Source organism: Pecten maximus, chromosome 1 (genome assembly GCF_902652985.1).
Source record: "Pecten maximus chromosome 1, xPecMax1.1, whole genome shotgun sequence".
NCBI lineage: Eukaryota > Metazoa > Mollusca > Bivalvia > Pectinida > Pectinidae > Pecten > Pecten maximus.
In genome coordinates, this window is record NC_047015.1 from 33,496,678 (window position 1) to 33,513,518 (window position 16,841).

At 35.9% G+C, this 16,841-nt stretch overlaps 1 protein-coding gene across 1 annotated transcript; it reads right to left on the reverse strand.

Moving 5' to 3' along the window:
- Positions 1 to 7,239: 7,239 nt before the first annotated feature.
- On the reverse strand, positions 7,240 to 14,728 carry LOC117330926 (tripartite motif-containing protein 2-like). The gene has a single exon (XM_033889496.1). It carries the CDS (start codon positions 14,627 to 14,629, stop codon positions 12,953 to 12,955), a length of 1,677 nt encoding a protein of 558 aa, XP_033745387.1. The 5' UTR covers positions 14,630 to 14,728; the 3' UTR covers positions 7,240 to 12,952.
- Between the last annotated feature and the right edge of the window lie 2,113 nt (positions 14,729 to 16,841).

The following is a 16,841-nucleotide window of genomic DNA, read 5'->3' on the forward strand; positions in this document are numbered from 1 at the left end:
GTTTTACATGACACCCGTCCCTATATGGTCTTAGCTGTTGTTGTTTTACATGACACACGTCCTCATATATGGTCCTGGCTGTTGTTGGTTTACATGACACCCGTCCCTATATGGTCTTAGCTGTTGTTGTTTTACATGACACCCGTCCTCATATATAGTCCTGGCTGTTGTTGTTTTACATGACACCCGTCCCTATATGGTCTTGGCTGTTGTTGTTTTACATGACACCCGTCCTCATATATAGTCCTGGCTGTTGTTGGTTTACATGACACCCGTCCTCATATATAGTCTTGGCTGTTGTTGTTTTACATGACACCCGTCCTCATATATAGTCCTGGCTGTTGTTGGTTTACATGACACCCGTCCTCATATATAGTCCTGGCTGTTGTTGTTTTACATGACACCCGTCCCTATATGGTCTTGGCTGTTGTTGTTTTACATGACACCCGTCCTCATATATAGTCCTGGCTGTTGTTGTTTTACATGACACCCGTCCTCATATATAGTCCTGGCTGTTGTTGGTTTACATGACACCCGTCCCTATATGGTCTTGACTGTTGTTGGTTTACATGACACCCGTCCCTATATGGTCTTGGCTGTTGTTGGTTTACATGACACCCGTCCTCATATATAGTCCTGGCTGTTGTTGTTTTACATGACACCCGTCCCTATATGGTCTTGGCTGTTGTTGTTTTACATGACACCCGTCCTCATATATAGTCCTGGCTGTTGTTGTTTTACATGACACCCGTCCTCATATATAGTCCTGGCTGTTGTTGTTTTACATGACACCCGTCCTCATATATAGTCCTGGCTGTTGTTGGTTTACATGACACCCGTCCCTATATGGTCTTGACTGTTGTTGGTTTACATGACACCCGTCCCTATATGGTCTTGGCTGTTGTTGGTTTACATGACACCCGTCCTCATATATAGTCTTGACTGTTGTTGTTTTACATGACACCCGTCCTCATATATAGTCCTGGCTGTTGTTCGTTTACATGACACCCGTCCTTATATATAATCTTGGCTGTTGCGAGGAAGCTCAATCCCAATCAATCGTCATACAATATGCCGTTGGCGTATTTTTCATCAGATCTGTACTATATTTTAACACCAACATACAGGACCATATGAGGACAGGTATCTGTTACACCACCAACAATTGTTAGAATATATTTCGTTCAATATTCGAAATTTATACTTTTACATTTACTGGAAAATTTTGTTATGATCTGGATACGGTGTGCAAGTTACAGCATCCCACTCAGTGGCTTGCCTAAAGTATATATGGATGGTTTAGACATACATTACGTTCAATACAAAATCAATTAAAAATTGTATCCCTAAGTGACGCTAGATGCTGTATCCATAAGGTGATACAGAGATCGTTTTGAAAGAAACATAGTAATGCAGTCACTTTCTATATACATTGTATGTTATTTAAGTCGGGACATTGTAATAACGCAATGTCTCCGAGAAGATTTAACAGAGAAAATGTATGAAATGTTTTCCAATTTATTTTCATTAAAAGTGATTGCTGCCATTTATATGACTGATGAGAAGTAATTAAATGAAAACGCAGGGCTACATTTGAAAGCTGCTCTGGATCATTTGGGAACTAATTGGATAAAAACAAATTTACATCTATCATGATTTGCTAAATCATGTTATTAATCATGTTTAAGTATTGCAGTCACTTTGAAAAGGCAAGACTATCTTTACAACTTTGCTCCGCTACTTTTGAAATCAGAAATAGTCAAGACATGGTCTTGTAGATAGCTTTAAGATAATATAGCAATCAATAGCATGTACTGTCTCTATGTTTATTCATACATCGGATGCGAAAGCGAACGTATTTTGGCAAATTCAAATTAGCACATCATCAAATAAACGCATTGATCACCTGTCGCCCCGACAAGACATTAGAAAAACAATGAACAATTTATAAGAGATATCATTGTTTAGTGGAATGTATTAGCCTTTGCAGCATTGTGAGGAATGGCGAACTCCCAGACTCGCCTTTATATCTTCATGTAATAGGTATCGGATTTGAAAAGGTATGGAGTCATCTGTAAACGACTTTTCCCCTACAGTATAAGTTCTCGCTCTCTTCAATGATTGATTTTACATCATGTTTGAGAAGACTGAATGGTTTTCGCTAAAAATCACATATTTTACAGCCAAGACAGAATATGGTACTTTTTTACGCCTGCAAGGCAAGAGTTTAAGTTTATGAAGAGAGGTAATGTAAAAAAATATATACAAAACTTGAATACGGAATCCACATATGTTTTACAAATTATATATGATCTTAATTTAATAAACCTTAAAGCGATGTAACGACATGAGGAAGCTAAAGCGAGAATCGGAACACGTTACTCTTTAAGGGGTATTTTTTTCATATCCGCACCGATCGTCATTAACAATAAGCGATAGATTTTCCTTTAGCAAATTATATTCCAACATCCGTTTAGTCATCCAATCTGCCCATCAATCAGCCAGTAAATGGGGATGCTTCAACATGAATTCGTTTTGAAGTTACCGCAAAACAAATTTAGTTAAGTAGATAAGAAACACTTCTTGGCGTTGAAAAGTCGTAAAAGTTGATGTTTTTACCATTCGTCACGCAGATCTACAGCTGTACCTAGTACGTAGGCGTGGCAGATCTGTGGTTAACTATGTCATATATTCGAGTCGTGATACTTTAAGACAGCAGAATATCACACAGTGTATAGAAACGCTAGTTTGATAAACAAGCAGGAGTAAGGTTCTATAGATGTCACGATCGAGCTTAAAATGACTGAATGTCAGTAAGTCATATCTTTTCAAATATTTCGTTACTTGGAAATGTTGTTTTTACATTGATTCTTCACAAAAACATTTTGACAAACATGAATTTGACTTGCTGACGTGACTATTATGTAATCAGTCACTAAGGACTTAGTGGATACCACGCAGTGCTTACGAGGGCTGATTGATAAGTTGTTAACCCTAACATAAAGTGGGTGACTTTCTGAACAGCCAAGAAAATGAGTTCTATAAAAATGGCATTGAGGCCCTTAAACACCGCTGGCAAAAGTGTATAGATACTGAAGGGGAATATTTTGAAAATAATACAATATTTCCGGCAAAATTCAAATCCTTCAATATGTGGCTCACAACATATCAATCGGCCCTCGTACTAAGATATTGTCAATAATGTCTACAAATAGACAGGGACGGGTGCATGTTCTGTATAGCATACTTCTAGACGATATTCAGCTAATTCAATTATACTGTATTTTACTACAATGATATTTCATTTAAGTGTCACACATTATGATGTATTTAAAATAAAATTATATTGCATAAAATAATCTGCTATGATGCCCAACCCCTTCCGGCTTACGAGACTCTGTATAAAGAGCAACGCAACTCTACTATAAAATCATGAAAATATATATATTCATTAAAAACAGCTTACAATAGTCACTACGTGTACATTTACATATATATCTAATAAGCAATATATTCGGGTAATGATACTTTACTATAAACCAGGAGAAACAGTATTCATTAAACACTACTTACAACAGCTATGAGCACGATAGTCTATGTATCCAATGAGTAATAGGTTTTATACACAATAAAAACTATCTAGGTAACTACGTAATTAGAATATATTTTAAACATTAACAGAACACACAGATATAAACATATGGAAAGCAGACATGATATATAATCCTATGCCTTTCCTTTTTCTTTCTTGAAATAAAATTTATTAAAATTGAAAAAAAGGAAAGTCATCCTACGAAAGACTATTGGCAGTAAACATCGTTCATACTAACTCTAAGTAAACATCGTTCATACTAACTCTAAGTAAACATCGTTCATACTAACTCTAAGTAAACATCGTTCATACTAACTCTAAGTAAACATCGTTCATACTAACTCTAAGCAAGAGAACAATATTCACAAACACACTATTTAAAGTGTAGCGGAACTGAACTGGGTTAGAATAAGAAGGTCCGTCTAGAGTTCAAAGGTCATGGTTCGAGTGTTGCATCCCCCTCTCCTATGACTACTATGTGTGCTCAATTAAATACCCAAGGAAGGTGATCAAAGCCTCTTGTGACTTCGTGTTCGAAGACTTTATTTTGAAAGAGGGAGGTATGCAGCGCAAACTGGACTGGGCTTAGCGCCGATGACCAAGTAGTTTAGATTGTAAGAGTCAGTCTGTTTATAGATACAGTTCAGAACTACTGGGTCGATTCCTCTCCTATTACAAAAGAACTTCATAACTGAAATTCTTATGATAACTTATCTCTGAATGTTGTCCGACACAGAGACACAATTTCCAGTTTTCTAAATCATGCGGGAACGAAATGCTGTTTAAAGAACATGATGATGTATGACGTAACTGTCAGAGTACACAGCCTAAATACACGTATCAATAGTAAAACTTCCAAGTACACGATAATATCCTGTTTATGTTTAAAGTGTATTGTCACTATGAGGGTAGCAAAGTAAACAGAGACAAATATATATATATATATCATACTGTAACATACAGGCGAATCGTTTATACAGATGTAATTTCAGCGAATATATTTTTATAGACTCTACTTTCAACCAAAATGCACCAGTATTGCACTTCTATTGAAATTTGATTTTGCAAATACCGTTCAAATGTATATTTAGCGTTTAATGACGATACGTAGATATACACGGGCTGTAGCGAGTGTCTTTTGTAACTTTTGAAAATTACAAACGAGAACGAGAGTGAAATATACCATATCCAATAGACACGAGTCGCGTGACTTGTTTCTACCACATTTAGCAATTGTAATTAGTGATTTAACGTGTCAAAGCAAACATGTTGTCCTGTTTTGTAAAAAGGGAAAAAGATGCGATAAAAATGACTCAGATATGGCACTTTGAAAATATTCAATTCCCGCCAAAATTCAAATTCTGACAAAATGCACTTACGCTTTTCTTCTCCTTTATCTATACACATTTGATATTTTGCACATCAATAGCATGTATATATGGCTACAAAAAGGTCATTCAAGGTCAAAGGGTCAAATGATATATTTTTAAACCTTTCAAAACATTTTTTTTTTTTTTTTTATAATTTTTTGAGAAACAAGCCGTTTACCTTGACCTTCGAAGTTCGAAGTCACAGTAAACTAATGACCGGTCAGAGAGGAAAAGGGAGAGAAAACGTAAGTACATGTACATGCAAAACGTATAAAAGCGATCGTCAGATCGATAACATATCCAAGATCAGTTCCTTGTTGAAAATCCCGTGTTTTGATCTCCATCAAATCTAGTTATTTGTTTTTGCATTGTCTTTGTGAACAAGTTTGATCTTCCCGACATTCGAAAAGCCATCTTTTCCTTCGATCACCGCGTATCGTTCTCGTTATGAGGAGCGTCCAAACAAAAATACCCCGTATTCTTTGAATTCCACTCTTTGTTTACAAAAAGATGCGTAAGAACTAGTAGTTTAAAGAAACCCCTAGCAAATAAGAACTCTTCTTTGTAGGAGATACGGTATATCGATAGGGCACTCTACCTTAAACTAATCAAACGGTGTACTGTTAATACGAGCTACTTATAAACATGTTTGTCAGAAGTGTAAATACACGGCTCGGTTTGATAGACAACGGAGACACTGATACGCGTACATAAACCTCATCAATACACTTTTAGAGATATACGATACATGAATAATCCTGAACCAGTACTCGAAACTAATTACAAACAAATTCCCATAGTGATTTGCCTTCAATCTATTGAACCTTTGCATTTTTACAGACTTCTTACAGCAATTCATAGTGGGGTCATTCACCATGAGTCTGAAACAATAAAAGCCGGACGCTCTAAAATATGATACTATTTATTAAGGTAGTAAACTTCAATCAGATGTCGAATTGAATTCTGTATGAAGTACACACCCAAATCTTCGCTATCGATGTCGGAGGCTACACAATGAATGATGTTCTCCCATTACGCGATCTTTAAGGATGGTGAGTTGATTGTGAGAATACAATACCCCAGCCAGTGATGTAGGAAATTAATTAAACGAGGTACTTATATCACGATTCGATAACTTTTTAAATCCTTATAAAGCCAACACACCGAAAGGATCATGTGTCGTTATGTTTGTCTTTACATTGTCATCTGTGAAACCAGTCAGTTTTGTCTTTTCCAGTAATTAAGGTATCTATTTCTTGATTGTAATCATTCTATTTCGGAAGTTACCAGTTAGATCAGCATGATGAGTTTTTCCTACCGATCTCTACACCAACATCCCACAGACAATACCTACTCTTATACCAACATCAACGAAAATGTCACTGCCGTTTTCATTGGTGAGAGCCCAATCGATACTGGTGAGAGCCCAGGTGTCATTAGTCAGAGCTCAATTATCATTGGTGAGAGCCCAAGCATCATTAGTGAGAGCCCAAGTATCATTAGTGAGAGCCACATTGTCATCGTGAGAGCCCAATCGTCACTGGTGAGAGCCCAGTTGTCATTGGTGAGAGCTCATTCGTCACTGGCCTGGGGATAGGCCAGTTGTCACTGGTGATAGCCCAATTGTCATTGGTGAGAGCCCAGTCTTCATTGGCATTGGCAGCGTTGTCTTTATATATGCCACAACATACTCCTCTTTATTTTGTTGATGGTTAACCGTTGTTTTATCGATTTTATTGAGTATAAGGATTCCTACGGTTTCGTTAACACGCACGTACGCTCGTTATTGTCTGGTAAATCCTACAGGCGTCATCATCCGATTTCCAACAACGGCATTTCAACGTCAGGTATGATTAAAGATAGGCTTAATGTATAGCATCTTGTTAGGTCGGCATACCCTCCCCAAATGTGACATCATCACAGGAGTCACGTGAACACAGTGCAGTTGCCATAGTTACTATTCATGGCCGACTGATTTCGACAGCACTTTTGTGGGTACTTAGGGTACATTTTTATCTTATAGACGTCATTGAATCGCATGACATATCAGAGGATTTTTTTTCTCGGTTCTGACTTTTTAAGTTCCAATCGTTGATATTTCACCTTTGTTAGTTCAATGTTAACAGACACGAGCGATAAAACACAAGACAAGTGATCAGATTATCTCAAACTAAAACCAATATCGGAAAACGTTCATGAATCCTCGGGGAAACAATTGTAAAACGCATACAGTTATTGGTATTTTACTGAAAACGTGATACCTATAACACAAACTCGTTTTCCTATCCAAACAAGTTTATTGATAACCAAAAAAAAACACAATCAACAGTGTGTTTCAAAATAACTTAAAAATAACATTTAAAATTGAACGTTTTTCAGTGTCTTAAGAAATATATGTATTTCTCTGTTCACAGTGATTGGTCCATAGCAAGCATGATTAAAATATGGTCAATTTGAAAACAAATTACTCAACAAATTACTCATGGTATCTCACTCCAGTAGGGCTACCACAATATACTTCCTTCTCACAACAATTAATTCCAAGGATTGATTATATAACTGTCCAAGCAAACTTTTAAGAGATCCTGCTATATTTTAAACATGCTAATGGCTGCAATACAACTACAGTTAATGTAATTATAAAAGGTATGTACCATTAGTTAATTAAACTCCCCTTCCCAGTAAGCCAAGGAATAAAAAGCACAATAAAAGAAATAAAAAAACAACTTCTCATGATAAAATCTTAAATCTTACACTGGTGAATTGATGTCTAAAAATTATACAATTGACATGATGTACATGTAATTATCTGTAGTATAAAATTTACATTTTTTTTTTAACGTCCTATTAACAGCCAGGGTAATTTAAGGACGTGCCAGGTTTTGGAGGTGGAGGAAAGCCACCAACCTACGTCAGTACCAGGCAACTTTCCCTTGTTGGTTTCAAACTCACAACCTAGAGGTGGAGGGCTAGTGATAAAGTATCCGGACACCTTAACCACTGGCCATGGTGGCCCCATTTACATCCATACAGTCTGTATCTGATCTAATTGGACAAAGTTACTACTTTTTAATTTATACAGCACTCAGGTCACGGATAATCCGAACCAAATAAAGTTAGATTTAATTAAAATCATAGAGTAAGTAGTGCTTTAAAAATCACACTTATGCTACATGGGACTAAACCTCCATCATACCTAAGGGGCTAGGGGATGCTCCATGTGAAATTTGGTTAAAATCTAACTCAATGTTCTGGGCATTTTCAGGGAAAGGTCAGGTGAGTAATGAATGCTGTGTGGCATGGCATCAGCACACTTATATACATGTAAAACTTTAGAACTATGTATAATTAGTATAATAACATCTATATACGGAATATGTCACTGGGGTGAACTAGGATATGATGGCTAGAGTATACACTGTACATGTATGCATGTATATACTGTTACAGTGTAAGGTTATCTACACATGTTTTACAATGTATAGTAGATCTGTAAACTACATTGAAGTACCTTTTATTAGATACATGTTCATACATGTAGATACACGTGTACAACGTATAGAATACATTTTAGTGTAATATAGTGTCAGTGTACATACAATAACATATAATGTCCATCTTATTGCATTGGACTTGTTATTTGCACACAAGCATGTTCACACCAGAATTGTTTTAATCAAATGAAGCTTAATCAAGTACTGACATGGTACGAACAGTATAAATATTAAAAGTATACAGTAAAATTGTATTATAAAATAAAATATAAATGAACACAATGTCCAAGAGTTAAATTGTCAATTGTGGTTGTGCAGTACATGTTAAGCACATACATTGTATACATATATTTATGCATTATCTTCTTAAATATTCTACAAATTGTTGGAGTAAAGGTACCGGTAGACATCAACATCCAGGAATGTGTTGCCATACCAACAATAAATGATGTTACCTGGTAATACACCAGAAAGAACATGCATTATAATGCAACATTACCCAGATAAACAATATTCAGTAAAAACAGTAACTTACAGAGTAAATGTTGCTAAAATGAACACCTGTCATTTCCACTTGTCTGTAATCATAATTTTGTTTGAATGGTTAGTATTTCACTGTACAAACTTATAAAACATGTTCTTCAGACTGGTAAGTATATGTGAAAAGACCAAAAATATACCGAAGTCTATTCGCACTGCACAAATTTGTCTTCAGGGGTATAACACTTATGACATACAAATATAGGAAACCTTTATATTGAAGAATGTTGCAAACAGGGGGGTTATTGATGTTTAAAACTGTGATCCAAAATGATTAAAATAAAATGATTGTACTGTACTGCTACTGACCCTATATCTATACTATCCTATTGTTTCCAGCTACCCTATAACTACTGACCCTATATCTATACTATCCTATAGCTACTGACCCTATATCTATACTACCCTATTGTTTCCAGCTACCCTAAAGCTACTGACCCTATATCTATACTACCCTATAGCTACTGACCCTATATCTATACTACCCTATTGTTTCCAGCTACCCTATAGCTACTGACCCTATATCTATACTACCCTATTGTTTCCAGCTACCCTATAGCTACTGACCCAATATTTATTCACACATCTTACTCGTACACTATCTCTATGAAGAGCTATAGATACATAGTTATATATAAGACTGATCTTTATTGGTCCTACATAATTATATATAAGACTGATCTTTATTGGTTCTACATAATTATATATCAGACAAATTTGTTTTTTCTGTCAATTAGAAACTTCAACTGTCAGCCATTTTGTTTCTGGATCAGACTTAAAATGAAATGAGCACAACTAGGAAACATTATAGAAGCCTACATGTAAAGTTTGAGAAATATCCCTCCAGTACTCCTTAAGAAATAGTGATAACATGGATTGTTTATGGACAGACAGATGACAGATAACATACAACGGACCATGGACAGATGACAGATGACGTACAATGGACGATGGATAGATGACATACAATGGATGATGGACAGATGACAGACTACATGTACGGACCATAGACAGATGACATGACGGACGATGGACAGATGACAATGATATAAAACAGACCATGGACAGATGACGTACAATGGACGATGGACAGATGACGTACAATGGATGATGGACGGATGACAGATGACGTACGACAGACCATGGACAGATGACATATGACATACAACGGACCATGGACAGATGACATCTGTTGTACTAATTTATACATCATCCATGGTCCGTACACCCATAAACAATACTTGTTATCCCTATTTCTTAAGAAGTACTGGAAGGATTTCATATCTATGAAAAACTTTCTGTGAAATATCATCAACAAACTTCAACTGTCAAAATTTAAAATGGCCACCTGTCAACCATCTTATAATTTCAGATCAGGCTCAGGATCTACCATACACAGCTAGGAACCAAGAGGAACCGACATGATTGAGAGAGATACATCATAAACTTCTCAGAAATAGCATATTCTGCTGATTATATACAGTAAGATTTTACGAAAGGGTAAGACTACTTTAAGTAATCTGACCACTCTGATTATATAACCCTTAATGCAATATTAATACACATGTAAATGTATGTAATGAACAGGAGTGATTGTCATGTAACAAATGTTTAACTTGTATAATTAATGCTACCAGTTGAAAAACAACAACAAATACCAACTACAATAAAAAACAAAACAAAACAAAAAAAGTAAAACATCTGTTAGAAACGTCCATATTAAACATCTTGTGTAGTTTGGCTTCAATAGATTAAGTGTTGACTAGTTTTGACACTAAGGCTTGTCGTCATCAGAGCATGTAACACGATGTGATAATGCATTTTGTTTCAAATTTGATCCCTGATTGCATAAAAACAAGAGGCCCAGAGGACCTTGATCGATCACCTGGATATGTTTCAGTGATTATGACAAAACACTCTCAGTTTAGTTCTTTATCATATACTTTAATTCCATGTTGGGATCTACCACTCAGTGCTTTGCATTCCAGTCAACACATTCATTTAACAAACATTTAGTTTTCTGGTTCCAGTGAAGATTATAAAATCAAATGAAGTTGAAAAGCACTTAATACATGTGTATTGGATTTACAAACCAATTCTGTCGACTTCCTTTATTGGGCCCAATCATTCCTCTGACAGTGGGTAATAGACTTTTAAGTTAAACCATCTTCAGTTAAGTTACCCAAGAATGCTGCAGACCGAATTGATCCAACTTCTGAGGAAACCAAATTTAACCAAAATCTATCAGTCTGTTCAAAGAATTACAGGTACATGTACAGTACTTTAAATGGTGTCATCTTACACTTTGGCCCTAGCTGCTCCTCCAAACCATAGGGCGCTAGAACCCCAGGATGCTTTAAACCAAATAGGACAAAATTCTGTCATTCCTAAAGAAGAAAAATTTAAAGAAGTTCCTATAATTTGACTATCGGACCCAACCCTTCTACCCCTTGGGTGCTTGACCCAGACTGTTTACACGAAACTAGTTCCCTTTCACCCAAGGATGCTTCAGACAAAATCCTGTCAAAAACCACCCAGTTATTCATGACTAGTAGAATATAATTGAAAAGTTGACAGATGACGATCGAACACTGCACTATGGCATATAAGCTCACCGGTACCCTTCAGACCAGATGAGCTAAAAATGAAAATATATCCACTAACAAATTATGTTATCCCTCATGTCAATCTTAAAATATTAGTTTTCAAAGCTGATCTATTTTGTGCATTTTTAAAACGAAAAGAAGCACCCCGTATGGACAAAAAATACAAATAGATAAAAGATTCATTTAAAATACAAATTACATCATACCTTCTAAGATACTTTCTTCTATCAAATAAAACTTTGTAGATATTGAACACTTTTTTATGTGATCATGGATTTGTTATCATAACATTATTAATTTAAAAGCTTATTGAAAATTTGTTTACATTTTAATCAAATTAGTTTAAATGACATAGTTCTGAGAGCTACTTTTGTATGATTAATTCCTTACAGGATAATGATTCTTCCGTAAACCGGATTTTGTCTGTCGACAAATTATAATGCATGGAAACAAGTTCTAAACATCAAGAAAAATATTCAAATCAGATCAATAATAAGTAATCCAACCTGTAACAGATGTCATGGCCAGTATAGTGACAAGGGAGGTAACTGTAAATTACCAAAGTTCAACATTGTCTTCAAAACTTCTTTTTACTTTACCTATAATCTACCAGTATGTTAGATTTTATCTAGACCTGAAGACTTTACCTGCCTTAAATTTACCTTTCTTTGAATTTACCAACCCTAGATTAACTCTATGGGTGGGCCAGCTGACCTAGATTTTAATTTATCTCAAATATCTATTACCAGTATTTACCTTCCTGACTTTAGTTTTTACTCATTACAAACAAGCATCTTTAAAGATGGCCATATACCGGTACTGTATAAGCATGCTGTAGACTTACAAAAGCATGTGTGTTTGTTTAACAAAACCATTTACATGTAAAACTTTCTATACAAAACTTCTGGGTTGAGAAAAAAAACTTAATTTTCTCCAAAAGATCACTTTTTAATTAGTTTAAAGACTGAAGATTAAACTGGCACAGTAGTGAGGTCAGAAGCTTATGATTTCATTTAAAAGACCAATATATTCTCTTTTAACACAATAAATGCACTCAGGATATATAAAAAGTTGCATACATGTGTGGTTATGAGGTGTAACATTGGATATAAATTATTTAATTAAATTGTCAATATTATGAAAAATAAAAATCAATCTGCTCATTTTGTAATGTACATCATTGGAAAAACAAAGATGAAATTGCCTTGATTCTTTAAAAAGAAATGTTAAAATTTTGTTAATATTAATTAAAGAATGGGGACATGTTACATAAGAATGGTAGTCTGGCTAAATATATAATTTAAATGCTGTTTATCCATGAAAACTATGGCTAGGTGCTGTTGTAGTGCCCTACAAAAACAGGTCCTTATATTTCCTTACATGGACTTTTCCGTACAGACAGCCGATCCACAGAAGACCGTTTCTGTCAAAGTTCACAGACACAGGGTGTCGGATGCCATCCTTATGGGTGAGAATCAGTTGTTTGTACTTTCCTTTTGTATCCAGGAGGTGAATAGCATGGTTTCGACAGTCTGTTACAATGATACAGCCATCAGCATCACAGCATATTCCCCGTGGTTCAAAGGTTTCTGAGGGGTTTGGTCCTATGGCTCCAGCATATGTTGCTACATGTTTGAGATCAGAATTCACAACTCTAACACAACCTCTGGATATGCCTGGGCCCTCTAGGTCCAGCAAAGGTGTGTCTCCAGTTACACTCTGACAAAATCTGTAGGGGAAACGGTATGTCATACCTAGAGTGACCGATTTTAACTGGACGCCATGCTCATCTAACTCAGTAATGCAAGTTCTTGGTCTTCTCTCTTGGACTTTTGAATGACAAACTATAATATGATCATCATTTGACACATTTAAACATTGTACTGTAGAATCTGCAGGAAATTCTGCCAAAATTATAACCGAGTCTGCACTTGTACATTTTTTCACGTATGTTCTTTTTTCCTCTATAAATACAACATGACCATCCTTGGTCATACTAGCATCCGATACATTGGACATCATGGTCTGATGCGCTTGACGTTTGTGCATTTTATCTGGGGACATGTCAGAGCCATTTATCAATGCATTGACAAACTTCATGCTCTTTGCTGTCAGCATATAGGCCGACTTGGAGTTGTAGCATGGCAGGATTTTATTCACAGCTCCTTGTCCTTCAAGTTCGAAGTTAAGAGAGACATCTTGATATTCATCCATTATAGGGACTGTTGCATAATCCTCCATTGCATTTCTCTCATCGCAGCTTTCATCTAGATCATCTTCCACACTTACATTTTTTTGTACATCATTCTCATCAGTAGAGGTAGGTCGTATGACTACAGGATCTGTATTTGTTTCTGCATCTTTCTTATTGATCATTGAATCTTGACAGTTTTCTTCACTCAAACTGTTTAGCGTGAAATGACCAAATAATGATTCAATTTCCCTATCACTCAAGTGTTCTTTACTGTTTTCAAATGTCATCAGTGGCCCTGAAGGAATATCGTCTGGGTTGGGAACTGAAGTCAATTTTGTGTCTAGTTTTGTTTGCATAGAAACTATTTCTCTGTCTGTCTTCTCTTCTGTATCACTCAGCATTTCTGAATAATTACTGATAAGCGACAAACATTCGTCAATTTTCCTCTGGGCTTCTGTAAAGGGCTCCTCGCACTGTTGTTGATAGTGAAGTACAAGGGAGACAACTTTCTCCCTAACTTTGTGAATTCTGTCTACTAGGTATTCAGCTTTCGTATCTACCTGATCAATCAGACCTTCCGTCTGGATCGAAAAGTTGTCTTTGAATTCCTGTACCTTTTCTGAGTATGAATGGAGACGGTCAAGAAGAGCCTGTCTGTCACTCCCTAGTTGTCTTATCAGGTCATTCCGTTTTGTCTCCGCCACGCGTCTGATGCTACAGAATGCATGCTTGCTGTGTTCACCGTCAATACAAACATCGCATATTAAACGTTCACAGTCCGTACAGAAGAATCGGAACAATTCATCACCGTGTTTCTCACAACGATCTTCCATATTAGTGTTTTACAACAGGACGGTCAATGCCACTTCTCATCGATTATAATACAAGTATAATAAACCGAATGACGTGTCATTTTATCCGGGATTCTTAATTTAAACTAGGCATCGCCCTGTTATATCATGTATAGTTGTATGATTGGATATATAATAAGCTTGTACATATTTTTTAGAATATAATGTACATCGCTGTTGCCATTGTTTAATTTATGAATATATTTTTTTATACAGCCGTATTTTAATTCCACCAAGAAAGTCTAAATCTACCATACCCGGAATTGGCTTCTACTTTCGTTTTCCATTATCATTATGCTACGTTATGGCATAATGTAGTTTGACGATAGATACAAATAAAAGTTCCAGTGCCGCTAACACCTGGAAATCTGTTGTTTGACGTGTTATATAAACACAGCAAATGGTATACTGTTAGTGTATTCGGATTAAACTATTTAAACTTCAGCATATTTAGATTTATGTCAAGTATAAGATTGTGGATGTTTATTTTTTCTGATAGCCCATTTCACCTTTGATTGTAGTACTTTTGTACATTTACCTTTGTATCTAGTGCACAGTACACTGGAGCCAAACAGATGATGGACACTCAAAGAAAAACCCACACAGGTATGTACTAAGCAGTGCACATGGATACATGTGATTTTTACCTGTTGGCTACAGGTGACCCCCGAAGACAACCACAACTCAGTTTTTTTTAGCTCCAAGAAAACATCTTGATCTCCTATAGATCTATTTTAACACATGTTCTTAGATATTGTATGGCAGTAGTATTAATAAGTTGTCTTATACAGGACCTATCACCTAATCGTAAAAATCAGTTAAATTTTACTTTATAAGCTATCAATTTAAGTAATTTTGATTCTGGTAAAATGCCCACATTATATATACAACTACATATACAGTGTACATGTATTTAAAAATAGGTTTATTTTCATACATTACTCAGGTCAATTTCTGTTGATTTGTTAAAGACAGAATAAGACACACGTGCTAGATTTTGCATGTTGATATTTACTCGGTGCAATGACATAGGGCTTTGACCATTAACGGAACCTTTTACTCAGTGTAATGACATATAGCTCTGACGGACAGGGGAGATATGTTGATGGACAACACGCGTACATTTCTACCAGAAAGTAAGGTCGAAAGATGTTTCGGGATCTCAAACGTCTTGTGTGTCATCACCTTCAGTCGTTCTGTAAATGTAGGTAAAATGTAAGTCAGTATGCACAGCTACCCAAAACGTCTAAAATGTGCTATATACACTAGGCAATGTCCAATTACAAAGACTGTAACAAATTCTCAGGTCCATATGACTATATTGACATTTACACTGCAGCCCCACTATATAACTTAACCAAGCTCACTTGAAGGTTACGAGTCCATAACTTCCTAATCTTGATTATGACGTCATTATTATAGTGACGTCATAATTGTAACGTCGGCGATAACAAAAGATGGCTGTTGAAAAGGCTGTTCCGTCTTTGACGATAATAATTTGTTCATTCATCGTAGAAGCAAAATTCCTGGATATAGTCTTTAAAAATCGTTGCCAACTGTAAATATAAGCATTGAACTGCTTTCATTTGGAAGTTATGGGCTGATGAATATCGCGCTTCATGTTGAATTTGCCTTTGTCCAGTTGGCATTCATCAGCCCATAACTTCCAACTGAAAGCAGTTCAATTCTTAAATGAACGCTGTGTCCATCACGTTCAGTTTACGACTATGTATGTTAGCAAAAGCATAACGTCTTTATCTTTCATTGATCATGCGGTCAATGCTACTAGGAAAAGCATGAACATTCTTTCTCCCAAAAGTACGGGGGCAATTTTTTCTCGGTATTATTGGTCTTTATTCTAATATCAAGGGTATCGAATCTAACTAATTAAGAGTCCACGTGGTAGTGGTGCCTCATGGGAAAAACAGTTTTCATGAATCTTCAATTACTTCAATACACACTTGGATTGAATATTGACAAATAAAAAGATGGTCTCTGTTGATCTCAATGTTGTTACAGAATATATGTTTCTGTTTTTGTCAGAGTGACACGGCGTCATTACTGAGAAGTAATGACACACTTTTGTCGCTAGCGGGTTGTACACTTCTTGAAACCTAACCTGATTTAGGAGGTAGATTTCCAGAGTATAGCGTACTAGGTCTCCCGGCATTTCTCGTAATACCGGAATAATTAA

Bases quoted from the DNA above. Each gene is read 5' to 3' on its own strand.
- LOC117330926 (XM_033889496.1), bottom strand. From the start codon at position 14,629: ATGGAAGATCGTTGTGAGAAACACGGTGATGAATTGTTCCGATTCTTC.